Raw genomic sequence first — 16,250 nt, forward strand, 5'->3', positions numbered from 1 at the left:
ATCCTCTGTATGACATTTCTAAACGTCGTTTCCAAAGTTGTTTTGATGCCATGTGTGCTCTTGTTTCAGGCCGGAAATATTATACCGACGCACTTACCCCAGCACGTTACTTCACGGTTGTGAAAATGTCCTTGTGAATGTGTTGTGGGATTGTCTGTTTGCCCTGACTCAATCAAGAGTAGTATTTTCTTTCGTTTGCTTCAAAATGACAAGCAGAGGTACCCCGAGTCGCTTTCTAAAAAGCGTGCTTCAGAATGGTGTTGGCCGCTACGTTTGTCAGCTGAAGCGCATTTCTCTCGTCTTCTCCAAGAATGCTCAGAGTTCCCTGGGAGCAAGGTAATGGAATGCCAACTAGCCACGGGTTTTCTATTTGTACCAAGTTATTTTGGGCAACGTGCAATGTCATATGAAATGCATATTGTGTATACAATATACCGGTATGCGCCAGTGACGGATCACTGTCGGTTTTGAAACGTAGACACAGGTTGTTGCTGCTAGTGCATGACATTGCTAACTTGGACATAATGTTAGCACAGCCGAACTGTCACTTGACTTGTGGCAGTTCAATCACTGACCATAATTATGCACAGTGCCCCTTTAACGGTTTTGTTTATCGTTATGTTATTGTAATGCCATTATTGCTTCTATGCAGACATTTTATAGAGGAAGGTGTTGTGGACTTCGCCAAAAAGAACCCTGGCACCGTGGTGTACATCTCCCCAGAACCCTGCAGGATACCAAGGATAGTGGCAGAGTACTGTAAGTATACTACCACACTGTCTAGAGCAGTGGTTCCTCAAACATTTTGTGTGAGGTACCACCCGAGAAAATATTGAGCCCTCCGAGTACCACCTTGAAAACCAACATTAGAGTATTGCGTCAAAGGCCTTCCATTCACATAACGGCATCGACAGCTACGGTCACTTTCAGTGCAAGTTTGTTTTTAAATGTCTTGCTTGCCTAGTATTATTCTGAATTATGTTTTCAGATCCATACAATTCAATATTACCGAAGAGACATTTTCGACTGCAACAACTTGATCAGCCTTCAAATAAAATAAAAAAATCCTCCAAGTACCACCAGAGATGCCTCAAGTACCACCAGTGGTACGCATACCACATAGGCCTGTCACGATAACAATTTTTGCCAGACGATAACGATAACAAGAAATTATTGCGATAATCGATAATATTGTCTCTCTCGCCATTTTCAAACAATATAATGTGCAATAAAAAACACTGCTATGCAAGGTGCGGCCTCCTTCTTGAAACATTGAATGTAACATTTGGGCCAGCAGACTCAGAGGTTTAAATAATTAAGATTGACGCCTGCTCCAAGAAGAAATGTGTCAAACAATATAATGACGTAACAATGCAATAAAAATGTGACTACACCCCTTCACATTTTTAAAGCATCACGGCGGGGGATATATATATGTTTTTAAATACATCCTCATGGAGCATAATAGACTCTAAATAGGCTTTTTTGTATTTATTATTAAGGTAAGTTATATAGTCTTTCTTTAACATTTTCTGTTATTTATCTTTCTCAAGCACACTGAATGGCTTAAAGGCCTATCCATGGTGTGATGTGAAATAACCTACTGGTGGGGTATTGTTAATTCACAAATTAGGCTATTACTTAGACAGCTTATTTCAAACAAATGCACGTTGTTATAGCTAATTGTCAGTCAAAACCCAAATCAGCCCTGTTGAAGGCATTTCAACATCAGCAAAAAGCAAAAGAGCATGAACAGATGCACAAGTTCCAGCTCTCTCTCTCTCTCTCTCTCTCTCTCTCTCTCTCTCTCTCTCTCTCTCTCCGATACCCTCGACTGGAAGAAGTTGCAATTCTGCGCACTTTAAAGTCCTTTATGAACGCCCATACATTGATTCTTATGAGTTATGAGTCGCCACGCCTCTGTTTCCCCTGTAGCGCGCTCAACCGTTCACATTCTCCTGACAGATTTAAATCCACAAATCTTATCTTCATGATTTGCTTGCGGACTGCCTACGCATATTGTTAGGTCTAAATAAACAAGAAATATAGCGAAAATCGCAAAAAGAACAGACAACGAACGTCGGGGTAGGAGGCGCATTGAAATAATAGTGGAAACTCGGCGAGGTTTAAAATAACAGCCTCAGAGCAAGTTTGTCGCGACGGCACCACTATTTCATGTTTGCACAAACACGTCTTCGTCGTGGATATTGGGTTGCTGCGCATGTTTGAAAATGAACATTTGCCTCCGTGTTGGAGCTGTTCATTCCCCTCTCTGAGGAACGTTGCAGATGCGCTGACCGAGACTGGAAGAATAGGCTTGCGCTCCTAGTCTCTAGCGCTGATTCTTTGTCGAGGCGTATAAGCGACGCGCGGGAACACCAGCGTTCTATTTCAAAGACGCAAGTAGCCAGATCAATGCACTTTTTCCCAACCAGAACTGCACTGAAACTTAAAATTACACCAACATTTCAGCGCCATTGCGCTGCGTTGGCCTATAACGCGCCACCAGTAGTCTTATGGCTACGGTAGAGAAAGGGAGAGAGGGAAAAAACAAAACATCACGCAAATAACTTATCGTTACTTATCGGGGCCAGAAAAGTGATCGTTCTTGTAAAAACTTATCGTCCGATTTATTGACTTATCGTATATCGTGACAGGCTTAGCACCACAGTTTGAGAAACACTGGTCTAGAGTCTATCCTGAATGATGGCATCATGTCAAAGCTGTAGACATGGCTGATTGTTAATTTCACCATAGCTAAAATTCTGAGTTTGCTCTACATGTGAACTTTCTTTCTGATGTAAACATACATAGAGTAGCATAATCATTTCAGACATTTCATCACTTATGCTGCTTTGTCATGTGCACATGAATTATATTACATTATTACATCAGCATTTAGCTACATAGACAGAATAGCATAATCATTTCAGACATGTTATCACTTATGCTGCTTTTTCATGTGCATATGAATTATATGTGCCATCTTTTTTGACACTGTAATCTCCACACTGAAAGATACAGTCAGGGCTGGTCTGGAGGCAGAAAAACACCTGAGTATGTTTTGCACAAGATCTTCTCATCACCTGAGTAGCATCATCTTATTTGAAATGTTTGATCTAATTTGCCACAATCTCTATATATCTCCACACAGTGAACGGCACGGTGAGAGAGGAGGCGATCACCAGCAAGACGTCCCAGCAGATCTCGGAGCTGGTGACCAAGATGGCCAACCAGTCGGGACTGGACATCATTCGCATCCGCAAGCCGTACCACACAGACTCCCCCAGCATCCAGGGCCAGTGGCACCCCTTCACCAACAGACCCCCCGCCGACGGGTTCATCCGTCCGCCAGGGAAGGAGACCAGCTCGTGATGATCATGGGACCGCCGCTATTTATTATGTTCATGAAATGTTTCATGATGAGAGAGGTGGTGTTTGGGTATTTCTCAAAGTGAAGTGTTCTAGCCTTGCGAGTGTGTGTGTAAAGCCCATTTTTTGCGGATTTCACCAAGGTGTACCCAATAATGAATTACAATTAGAACTAGGGATGCACCGATACTGGTCTCTGTATCGGCACCCGATACTGCTCATTGTACTCGTACTCGTACTCGTCAAGCACTTGCCAATACCAGGAACGATATTACTATTACACAAAACAATGCAAAATCTTGTCACGTTCTGCGAACTTGAAAGCAGCATGGAAAAAAGTGCCACCTCATACATTTACTAACATTTAAATCTACATGGAAATGGACAATAAAAATATCACAGGTGGAAAAAAACAAGGCCATGCATTTATTTTCATTGTATTTTGGTGATAAAAGGTATCGGTATCGGTACTCGTTATCGGCAAGTAAACACATTAATGTACTCGTACTTGTATCGGTTTTCAAAAAAGTGGTATCTGTGCTTCCCTAATTAGAACTAGTTATTGGATACTCCTTGGTGAAACCCGCAAAAAAATGGGCGATACTCGCAATAGCAAGGCTAGAACACTTTGAGAAGACTTTGATAAATACCCTGTGTGTCCTGGGGTGACGGGGTATTGATTATACTGAGTATATGTGAGTTGTGAATCACTCGTGGGGCCACAGGTCACTGCAATCGTGATGGCGCAGAAGTAATCAAAACCTTGTAGAATGATGTAGTGCTGCACACATTTGCGCAGATTCGATAATTTCTGCAACATCATTAACACAGTGTACGGCGTATGACCAGAAGTGGGGTGGGGTGGCTCCTGTCATCAGATGAGACCACAGAGCTGTATGGACTGAACTGGGGCTTTCTGCAAAGCTGCAGATGCCACTTTATCTTTACACAGAGAGAACGAAATGACTGGACAGTTCTTGGGCCAAAGAAGAAGTAGAACTTGGCAATTGCATCCGTTGCCATGGCTGCTACACTTACACATGTGGATGATGTGGATGCTGCTTTCAGTGCAGCAACACTGATGAATACTCTTCCCTGACTTATTTTGACATGCGCATCAATGTAAAGTGTATATTGGAGGACAAGAAGTCATGAGAACCGACAATTAAAGTGTTTGTTTTTTCAAATTATCTTTACTTGTTTGCTGTTACTGTAATACATTCAAAATATACTACACCAATATGTGTCTCTGGCGAAAAGAAGTCATGAAACTGCATTGTCAGTTTTTCCAAATGATCTTAACTCGTTTAGCATTTTAATAAGTTCACAATCTACTATTTATAATGATTTTAATCAGGTTTTGTACTTGTGTGCATGATGAGGCCGAAATCCGTGTTTAATGTAGTCCAAGGATCCTAATGGTCATTGTGTTCCTGCAATAGAGAGAATACGGAGAGATTAGTCATTTCAATATCAGTGGCACACGCCGTACCAAATTGTCTTAATAGCTGAATAACTTCTCAAGGATATTATTTTTCTCTTGTTGTCTGGCTGACCTGTTAGCATAATTACAGAAGGTAATAATGAGGATGTGGGCTGAAGAGGGGAGAAACTGCTTTCGTTAAAATGGAAGCAAAGATTTTCAATATTGTAGATCAATGTAAGTTGTAGGACGCGTCACTAATGCAACAAATTGGAATCAAGTTTGGTTTCCTAAATGGGTGTGCCTTTCCATTGAACTCAATTCATTCTCCTTGTGTGCACTCCAATATGCGGCCTCCGGTCCTCCACTTGTGCTTATGGCCTCGCGCCGCCTCCTGGCCCCGCCACCGTGGAGAAAATAGTGAAGTTTCCCAGCTGTCAGCCTAGCCAAAACATTTTTGGGGGACTATTCTTCATTCACCATACAGTTTTCAAATGAGAAATTGACTTGACAATTGAGCTTTTGCGAGATATTGAAATATTATGCTGTTGTCACTCAGTGTTGTCATCCCGACGTATACTTTCTGGTATGAGACCACAAGCAAAAGTGGAGGACGGAAGGTCACATATTGGAACGCACCCCTTGTCTCCTAAAGGGTCATGGCTGCCATTGTAGTTTAGAACTTTATGTCACATGGAGTGCTTTCCAATATGCAGACTCCTGTCCTCGGCCCTTGCTGTCAGCCTGGCCTAGCCACAACTTTTGGGGGACAATTCTTCATTCACAATTCTTCGTTCATTCTTTGCAAATGAGAACATGACATTGCCGTTTATCTGGCTCCCGATGTAATTTTAACGTTATGCAGTTTTACATGAAATGACACATTTTGCAAAGAAATCTTAGAAATTACATTTGTAATACAATTAAGTCATGTTTTCAGGGGACCTAGTAAAGGTGGGGTCTGTTGTAAAGGTGGCCGCCTTCAGTATAGGCCTAAAGTGCAGGGGGAAGTCCTGGCTTATGTTCATAGTACGGCCCTTGCAGGACTTCATAACATTTGAAGTGGCCCCTCGAATAAAAAAGGTTTCCCAACCCCTGGATTAAAGCTTTGACCAATAATGACATGTACATATGGTGCTTAGATCCAGGCATAGAATTCTGTGCAGCTAGTACTTAATTATGATGTTTTTTATGTATTTTGCTTACAATTATCTAGCATACACTTACCTTCCTTACTGAACTGTTTTGATGAAGACAAAGTCAAGTCAAGCAAAACTCTATCTTAAGTTTAGCAATTTAAAATACAACAGAGACAGCCGACCAAAGTGCTGGACAGAGATTAAGGATTAAGATTAAAAAGGACAGGATAAAGAAATCATTCACATTCAGGAGAACCATTGACGAATAAACCAATGATGATCTCCGAAACATTTTACGGTTGAGAAAATAACTTTACGTGACTTAACCCTCTGAGGTCCGAGTGCCCTTCAGAGGGCAATGTGTCTCCAAAAACAAATCTGTAACTCTGTGAGTTTTTGTCATTGAAACATATAAGTCACACCATTAGAAACCTCAGACCTCCCAGGTCCCAAATATATATATATATGAAAATAATTTGAAATAAAATGAAAATATATGAAAATGTTAGGGTGATGCAAGCAGCCTAAAAGCCTCTGAAAAGCCTTAGACCTCAGAGGGTTAAAAACGTTTCACCTTCTCTTTGACCCCATCACCCTCTGTGTGTTCGTCAGCATGGGCCTCGCTCCCATGGCCCCCTCCAGCCTGACTTGCTGGCCTTTGAGACGGCTCTGCCTTCTGTGGTTCTGCCTCAGAGGGTTCTAGTTCTCCAGAAGAACCTTCTGGTTCCGGCTCTGGATCTGCCGAGTCCGGTTCCTCTGTTTGCTGCTGTCGAGACTGGGGCCGCACAGAGTCCTAGTTGCGGAGGTGTTTTATGAAGAGGTGAAACCCAGGGCAATAAACACACATAGACACACATACAGACAGTGCCTCGTCTGACCCTGAGTTTTAGGGCTCCCTGTCTGATTGGGTCTTGGATTGTGTGTGCCAGTGTGCCTGGCTTCGGTATAAAAACTTCCTTTCCTTCACTTTCTTGTTGTCTTTCGACAGAACTGACCTAAACCATCCTCAATTTATGGCGCCTGACTTGGGTGGTGAAAAAAGTATTCACTGACTGTCCACAAACAATAATGATGATATCCTCTCTCCAAAGCTCTGACACGTTATGTTTAACCATGTCTGAATGATATGCCTTCCTTCTCATTACTGCACTTGGTTTAATGCACTATCCCTGTACGCTTTGAAATGAAAAAAAGATTTAGAACAAAGTCTTCAACCAATCCATCTATTCTGCTGCTGTTTCTCTTGTGCTGTCCATCTTTCTGTGCTGTCCTGTTCCTCTGTCTGATCTTCTGTAAAAAATAAAAATCTGGAGTGCTGGCTTACTTACTTACCGGTAATTTCCTTTGGGATCAATAAATGATACTCTACTTACAATACTCTTGTCTTGTACTATTACAGATGTCTCAGAACTGACCCTGGCGTGCTGACAGTCATAACAGAACAGCAGAGAAAAAGAAGTGTCACCTCTTTTGGCTGTACCTGGGGCTGGGGCTGCTCCTCTGCTGATGGAGGAGGTGCGATCACTGGCTCTTCAATACTCAGTGGTCTTTCTTTGGAGCTCTCTGGGTCTGTGGCACTCACTGGCTCTTCAGCCTTCACTGCATCTGCAGTGCTCACTGGCTCTTTGGGGCTCCCTGGATCAGCGGTACTGACCGGCTCTGCGGTGTCCACTGCCTCCTCTTCAGCCTTCACTGCACCTGCAGTGCTCACCACTGGCTCTCTGGGGCTCACTGGGTCAACAGTATTGACCGGCTCTGCAGTGGCCACCGCTGCCTCTTCCACTTTCACTGCATCTGCAGTGCTCACTGACTCTTCAGTGCTCACTGGGTCAGCAGTGTTTACAGCCTCTGCAGTGCTCTGTGACTCTTCTTCAGCTTTCACATGATCTTCTGTGTTCGCTGGCTTTTCGGTTTCCCCAGCAACCACTGTGGTGTTTTGGACAGTGGCTGGGTCTGGCTGCTGCTCCTCATCTTCTTTTTCAGCAGGATCCACAGAGCTATCCACAGTGTCTGTATTTAGCTAGAAACAATAATGTGTGCAAGTTAAGTCAGACACGGAACATACAGCAGGTGTCAATGGGGTGACTCGTCTTGTCCTGTGCTGTGCTGTCTGCTCTGCTCCCTTGCTGCCTTCCTAGGCTGGTTAACTTCCTTGAGATTACTCTCCCTCTCCCCTCCTTCCAAACTAAAACACTGGAGAGAACCCTGCTCCTGCTTGTGCTTTTAAACAAGCAAAATTTGTAGAACTGTAAATTCTCCCTGCAATTTATCTGTGAGTTCTGTTCAGACTCTTCGAACAGGGTGTTGTGTCTTCAGCAACAGCACCCCCCTGTGTATGTTTGGTTGCGTTACAGAAAGATATTGGTACGCCCTCTGGTTGCATTGTTACAGTATTGTATTATTGGCTAGCTGCACTACCGTTGTATTGCATACTGTTACTGTGGAAACACATCTCTCAGCAAATGAACAAATAAATAAATAAATAAATACCCCAGAGACAACACAACACAAAGCCAACCACCCAAAAACAAAAAGATAGAACAACACAATCCCAACACAAGATGAAACACAACAAAATAGAGCAAACACCACCCAGCACAACAAACAGAACACCTCACACCCAGTGCTTACACCTTCTCTTTCTCCCCAGAGTGTTCATCAGCAGTCTGGTCCTTCTGTGCATCTTCTCCATGGGCAGATTCTCCAGATGATTGTACAGGTGCTTGCACAGGTGTTCTCCTGATAGGTACTTCAGCCTCCACAGGTGTGCCCCTCTCAGCTACATCTGAGATGGTACTGCTTACGCAATGCACAGACTGCACAGGCGTGCGCCTAGGTGTGTGTACCGGTGTGCATCTCTCAGGTGTGCCCATCTGTACAGGGGTTTGTCTTTCAGGCACTACTTCAGCCTGCACAGGTGTTCTCCTTTCAGGTACTTCAACTTGAAGAGGTGAGCATCTGTCGGGTGCATTTGCATCACATTGCACAAGCGTGTGTCTGACGGGTGTGCCAATCTGCACAGGTGTTCGTCTCCCGGGTCCTTCAGCCTGCACTGGTGATGTGCGTCTTGGATGTACTTCAGCAAGAACAGGTGTGTTTCTCTCAGGCACAGGGGTGTGTCTCTCTGGTGTGCCAATATGCACTGATGAATGTCTCCCAGAGACTTCAATTTGAACAGGTGTATGTCTCTCAGGTATGGCAATCTGTGCAGGTGTTTGTCTCCCAGGTCCTTCAGCCTGCACTGGTGTCCGTCTTGCAGGTACTTCAGCAGGTTCAGGTGTACTCCTCTCGGGCACAGGTGTACTATGTCTCTGAGTTACTACATCAGCTTCATTGGGATTGGGTCTCACAGCTGTGCGTCTCACAGGTGTGCATCTCTCAGAGACTTCAGACTGCACAGACGTGCTCCTTTCAGGTATGTCAGCTTGAACAGGCGACGTGCATCTCTCTCCTGCATCAGCATCAAACCGTACAGGTGTACTACGTCTCTCAGGTGTGCCGATCTGCACTGATGTACGTCTCTCGGGTATGTCAACTACAGGAGTGTTCCTCTCAGCTACGTCAGCTTGAACAGGTGTGTGTCTCTCTGGTGCATCAGCACCAGAATGCACAGGGGTGCGTCTTGCAACTCTCTCGTGTATGTCAACCACAGGATTGCTCCTCCCAGCTACTTCTGCTTGGACAGGCGCATGTCTCTCAGGCGCTTCAACTTGGACATGTGTAGTACGTCTCTCAGATACATCAGCCTGTACGGGTGTACATTTACCGGGTTCAGTAGCCTCAGACTGCGCAGGCGTGTGTCTTTCAGGTGTGCACCTCTCTGCTACAGGTATGTCTGCCTGGACAGGCGTGCGTCTTTCAGGTGTGCCAATCTGTGCAGGTGTTTGCCTCTCAGCTACTTCTGCCTGTACAATTGTGTGTTTCTCAGGAACTTCAACTTGGACAGGTGTAGTGCGTCTCTCAGATACATCAGCTTGTACGGGTGTACATTTACCATGTTCAGTAGCTTGCACAGACTGCACAGGCGTGTGTCTTTCAGGTGTGCGCCTCTCTGCTACAGGTATGTCTGCCTGGACAGGGGTGCGTCTTTTCGGGGTGCCCATCTGCACAGGCGTGCGTCTTTCAGGTGTGCCAATCTGCACAGGCGTGCGTCTTTCAGGTGTACCAATCTGTGCAGGTGTTTGCCTCTCAGCTACTTCTGCCTGCACATGTGTGTGTTTCTCAGCAACTTCAAATTGGACAGGTGTGCATCTCTCAGGTACTTCTGCTTGAACAGGTGTAGTACCGGTACGTCTCTCAGATACATCAGCCTGTACGGGTGTACATTTACCGGGTTCAGTAGCCTCAGACTGCACAGGCGTGTGTCTTTCAGGTGTGCACCTCTCTGCTACAGGTATGTCTGCCTGGACAGGCGTGTGTCTTTTCGGGGTGCCAATCTGCACAGGCGTGCGTCTTTCAGGTGTGCCAATCTGCGCAGGTGTTTGCCTCTCAGCTCCTTCTGCCTGCACAGGTGTGAGATCCTCCGGCATTTCAACTTGGACAGGTGTACGTCGTCTCTCAGATGCTCCGGTCTGCACAGGCGTACGCCTTCCAGGAGCATCTGTCTGTACAAACATACGTCTTTCAGGCGTGATGGCACGCGCAGTTGTGCCTCTTTCAGGTGCCTCTGCACGCACAGGTGTGTATCTCTCAGGTTCTTCAGACTGCATAGGTGTGCTCCTGTCAGTTACCTCAGAGATGGAACTGCTTAGGTACTGCACAGACTGCACAGGGGTGCGTCTAGGTGTTTGGATAGGCGTGCATCTCTCAGGTTCTTTAGACTGCATTGGTGTGCCCCTGTCAGGTTCATCAGCCTTAGACTTCACCGGTGTGTGTCTCTCACGTACATCAGCTTGTACGGGTGTGTGTCTCTCGGCTGCCTGAGCTTGCTCGGGTTTACTCTCGTCAATTGCCTTTGCTTCCACAGGTGTACTATATCTCTCAGCAGCATCAGCCTTCACGCCTGTATTTGCCTCAGACTGTACAGGCGTGCGTCTATTAAGTACGCCACCTTGCACAGGTGAGCTCCTGTCAGGTGCATCAGATAATACAGGCGTGGGTCTCTCAGGTCCACTGGGCTCAGAGCGCGCAGACAAGCGCCTCTCGGTTACCTCAGCTTGTGCAGGTGTTGTGCTTCTGCCCAGTGTGTCAGTCTGCACAGGGGTGCTGCTTCTCTCAAGTTTGTCCACTTGAACAGGTGTGGCTCTCTCAGGTTCTTCAGACTGTACGGGCGTGCGTCTCTCGACGGGCACACTAACTGGTGTCGGTGTTCGTTTCTCAACAGGCACACTAACTGGTGTCGGTGTTCGTTTCTCAACAGGCACGCTAACTGGTGTAGGTGTTCTTTTCCCGACAGGCGCACCAACTGGTGTCGGTGTTCGTTTCTCAACAGGCACACTAACTGGTGTCGGTGTTCTTTTCCCGACAGGCGCACCAACTGGTGTAGGTGTTCGTTTCTCAGCTACATCAGCCTGCGCTGCCATGGTCCTGTTAGGTGCATCAGCGTGTGCAGGCACGTTTCTCTCAGTTGCATCTGATTGAACAGGTGTTCTCCTTTCTGCTTTGTCAGCTTGAGCAGGTATACCTGTATGCCTCCCGAGTTCTTCAACTTTAGGAAGTGCACTACTCAGAAGTGCTTTTGCTTGCACAGGTGTGTGCCTCTCCAGTACTACACCAGCTTGAACAGGCGCTTGTTTCTCAGGTGGGCTAGTCTCAGCCTCCGCAGGTGGTGTGTGTCTCTCGGGTGCTTCAGACTGCACGGGTGTCTGGCTGTTATCGGCAGCCGCCACCTTGCCAACCTTTTGACATGAATAGTCACCAGTTAGATGAGTGCCACCATTTTGTTAGTGTTCCAAGTTACCTGTGGTCCACACTTTAACTCATGATGCATTCCAGACCCAATCCAAGCTAGTAGGAGATCACACTTCCTTCCTGCCTTCCTATGCGACCTCCCATTCCAGGCAGTTGAAATGCGAGGTAGGATAAGTGCAATCTCCTACTAGTTTGGATTGGGTCTAGAATGCACCATCAGATGTTGTCCATATAAAACTATCAGAGGAGTATAGTAATCAATCAATCAATCACTCTAGTGGGTTCAATCATTTTCACAGCATGGGGCACATGTCACACAGAACATGTTATATTGGTTTTCATGTTTTTTTGGGCTTAGATATTCCTGTTTTTTGGCCATGGTTTGTGACTAAAACCATGGTTAGTTTTCATAGCAAAACGATGGATAAACCATCGTCAGGAACCACGGTTTTCGTGGCTACCCAAAAACCATGGATAAGCCATAGTTGGTTCGGAGTACAAGTACTTAGAGTAACCATGACATAGCAGGGTAGAACCCTGGTTACTACATAAAAAAGAAAGTTGGAACAGTGATGCCCAGTGAGGACAGTGAACTGCCTCACAAATGATTGCCACCATCACCACAACAGCAACACAAAAATACCAGAGTTGTATACAGTAGAAGTAAAGTAGAAGTAGAAGTATTCTTACAAATGTAATTACAACAACACCAGTGGTATGATATTACATGGTTTCAACTTTGTAATATACTATGAGTATTTAAATAATTACATCTGTAAGAGTAAGTTACTTCTGCATCTTCTTTATACAACTCTGAAAAATATATAGCTATATCATATAGCTAGCCACATCACAGAGCGCTAGAAACAATCGAGATACTTAAGCACTCTGTGCACAACAAACTATGGCAACAACACAATCACAGACAATAGTAACAGACAGTATGGAATGTAATGCACACTGCGTTTTTGTTCCAAAAAATATTAACTATTAAATTTAAACTCTTCTTTTTTTACACTTTTGGATCACATGCGCAGTGTGCAGACCAACCGTTTCCTAATGACACAACCACACCCACTACCACCACCACCACCACACAAACATTCAACTTTTTACCTCCACCAACAACACTGAAAAAGAAACCTGTCACCCAGACACTCCATCACCACCAGACACCCACCATCACCACCACCAGCACAGGCACAAATTGGAGGGGATGGAGGCAAAGGGCAGCTGATTAGGGATGCACGATAGCACTTTTTTTGGAAACCGATACGAGTACGACAGCATTCATGTCTGTACTTGCCGATACAGAGTACTGATACCGATACTTTCACCCCTAACATATCATGAAAATGCACAGCTTTTCTTCCACCTGTAATATTTGTTTTACTTTCCGCTTCCTTGTAGATGTAAACTTAAGTGTATAAATGTATGAGGCAGCACTTTCAGGTCAATGGAACGTGATAAGATGTTGCTTTGTGTCATGTAATAGCAGTATCTGTGCCTGGTATTGGCAAGTGTTTGACGAGTGCGAGTTTGAGTATAATGAGCGAGTATCTGGGCCGATACCGATTAGCCAGACTGTGCCCTCCTTGTGACGCTTTCACACTTTCAGCATTGCAACTAGTCAGGTCAAGAGCAATGCAAGTGCTTTCTGAGTTCCCGCAAATATGGGAACTCCTCCCACTTTGTCCATAAGCAAACAACCATAAGCAAACCAAGGGAGGCAGGTCAACCATGCCGTTTGGGAAACGTTAATTGTTATGCTCTTGGTCAGACCAAGTCTCGAAGAGATTTGAACGTCGATGATAATCAGGCTAGATACCGATACCAGTATCAGTATCGGTGCATCCCTTCAGCTGATGCTTCATCAAAGCATGAGAGCAACTCGTCTCATGCTAAACATCCTGTCTCCTCTCCTGGTCTCCAAGCAGGGACCAGTAGGGATGCTGAGCATCATTCCATTGCCATGACAACGGCACACCCCACACAGAAGTAAACACAGACACACACAGACAAACCCATAGCAACCACCGACACCAGACAGACACTTTGAAAGGTGCTTTGCAGACGGGACAAAACGCCTCCCTTTCAAATGGCACCTTGATGTCTTTGTCTGAGTTGCCGTCGATAAGTTTGTTTCCACCGTCTGCGGGCGACTCTGTCTCGCTTTGATTGGTGGGGGCGGCTCTGACAGTGTCTGTTGTTGTGATGTCACTGTCTGTGCCCACCGCCGTGACTGTTTCCTGCTTTGGTGGATCTTTCTGTGGAAGGTGATTCTGGGGATGAAGCTTTGCTTTAGGCTCAATGTGGCCGCAAATTCAAAGCTTATGAAAGAAATTATACAAACGAAATAACTAAACTGCTGTATCATCTGTCCAGTGTCCACAGTTCATTCCTGTGATTTATAACATTTTTAACATATTTAATCTTCTAACTGAGGATTAAATACATCCTTTTTCCCCTTATTGCCCAGATGAAATATTAATCACTTCAGTGTGAACTGTAAGTAATTGACTTACAGTATGTGATCCTGTCATGGAAATAAAACATGGTCTTCACTGCTTTAAAAACAAACTTGCATGCATGTGCACTGCACACCAGCGTGCACACACACAGACACACACACACACACAAACATACATACACTTGTGCTTGTGTTCAATGTTCATGTATCCACATTAGTGAGGAGGATACAGTACCGGTACATATGAAAATGGATAATATTATATCCATTTACACCTCCATCCACACTAATACAGCAAATTTGAGCACATAAAACAGAAAAGGATCGTTGAAGTGGAGAGATCTGAAATTGCTGGCTTCCTTAATGGCATTCTATATAAAAATGATAGTGTGTGGACGCAGATTGTTTTAACGACTGATACGTATTGATATTTATCCGGCTTAATGCAGACCTAAGAAGCACACACACAGACATGCGACAAACATACCCCATCCTCATCCTCCTGGACTGATGCTAGTTTGGGTGGGTTGAACTTCTTAGGCCTCTCTTGAGGTGGAGTTGGTGGTGCCGTCTCATCCTCCTTCTACATAGAGCAACACATGACACAAGGATCCAGAGGGGTATTTCAGAGAATGGTTCAGTAGTAAACCAGATTAAGTTAACCTTGAGGTAGTGGTAAATCATCCAATAGAAAGGCCTGGAGTTTTCCAAACTGACTATTATCAGATTTACCACGCTCTGTAGATGAGTTCAAATTCAAGTTCAAGTGTACTTTATTGCCAAAAATGTACTGTAACAAGGTGCCAGTCTCCAATGTGCAGGGATACACAGGGTGTCCAGTCTCCAAAACATAGGGATATTTTTTAAAAATATTTTAAATCCATTAACCTACATATAAAAATGTGGATTAAAAAAAAAACACACACACAATTATGGCACACACACACACACACACACACACACACACACACACACACACACACACACACACACACACACACACACACACACACACACACACACACACTAGTATGTTGTGTGCATGCCAGGGCTTGGCTAAATAAATAAACAAACTTGAACTTTGTTGCTCAACAGCCATGGTGGCTAGTGGGTTTCCAGAGTCACTAGTCATTCAGCCTTTCTACTAGACACAGCTGTGTTGTCAGTATTTTTAGACAAGTTCAAAAAATGAAGTGATAAAACAAGACAGTCCATGCTATGAACATAGTGTTAATAGTTAAATTAACGGTCGCATATCAGACAAAAAAGGTTCTGAATAATCTTTCTTGAACATAAATATTACACACAGTGCAAACACAGGATATGCCACTGAAGTATGTATGAATTAAGTTACCTGAGAAAGTGGCTAGTGAGATTAAAAATGTGTAGGCCCAATATCCATGGCCAAGTTTTACCCATATTTGGCCGGTTGGCAGGTGCCAGTGTCAAGCCCTGGCACACACCTCTGGTTCCTTTGGTTTGGGCCCCTCGCGCGCCTCCCGTATCCTCTCCTCCTCCTCCTTCAACATCCTCTGCTGATGGGCCAGGTACTTGGCCTTGGCTCGCTCCTCCTGCTCAGAGATCTTCCTCTGGTAGGGGAAAACAAACACACAACAACGGAGGTTCAGTGGTGGCGACCTGCGTGTGTGTGTGTGTGTGTGTGTGTGTGTGTGTGTGTGTGTGTGTGTGTGGCCTTTATTGTGTTATGAATGCATGCTCAGTCAGGATTGGGTGGTAAATGTATTGCAACTCTCTGTAAATTATATTCATTCATTGTCATAGGCAAATGGATGCTTCACTATTGGTATTGATACCTCGTGAGCTGTACAAGTTGCAAAGCTTAGGCTACCGTAATGACGATGGGTTTGAGCCAGGTAAGAATACAAAAGCAACACACAGCCACAAATAGGGACTCCGTCGGTTACGTAAACAACACCATGTCAGTTCTCAAGTAAAATAACGAAAGACTTTGTCGACACACGTACTCTCTCCTCGT

The 16,250-nt window shown here is 44.8% G+C and overlaps 2 protein-coding genes across 2 annotated transcripts; one reads left to right on the top strand and one right to left on the bottom strand.

The window, feature by feature from the left end:
- Window positions 1-97: 97 nt before the first annotated feature.
- mrpl43 (mitochondrial ribosomal protein L43) lies at window positions 98-4,560 on the top strand. The gene is made up of 3 exons (XM_063220744.1): window positions 98-336; window positions 653-759; window positions 3,155-4,560. The coding sequence occupies exons 1-3, from the start codon at window positions 206-208 to the stop codon at window positions 3,373-3,375; spliced, it is 459 nt and encodes a 152-aa protein (XP_063076814.1). The 5' UTR covers window positions 98-205; the 3' UTR covers window positions 3,376-4,560.
- A 227-nt stretch (window positions 4,561-4,787) lies between these two features.
- LOC134467044 (300 kDa antigen AG231-like) lies at window positions 4,788-8,807 on the bottom strand. The gene is made up of 4 exons (XM_063220968.1): window positions 8,781-8,807; window positions 7,415-7,954; window positions 6,509-6,727; window positions 4,788-4,805 (listed from the first exon to the last, which is right to left on the bottom strand). The coding sequence occupies exons 1-4, from the start codon at window positions 8,805-8,807 to the stop codon at window positions 4,788-4,790; spliced, it is 804 nt and encodes a 267-aa protein (XP_063077038.1).
- Window positions 8,808-16,250: the final 7,443 nt, after the last annotated feature.

This window comes from Engraulis encrasicolus, chromosome 17, assembly GCF_034702125.1.
Source record: "Engraulis encrasicolus isolate BLACKSEA-1 chromosome 17, IST_EnEncr_1.0, whole genome shotgun sequence".
Lineage (NCBI taxonomy): Eukaryota > Metazoa > Chordata > Actinopteri > Clupeiformes > Engraulidae > Engraulis > Engraulis encrasicolus.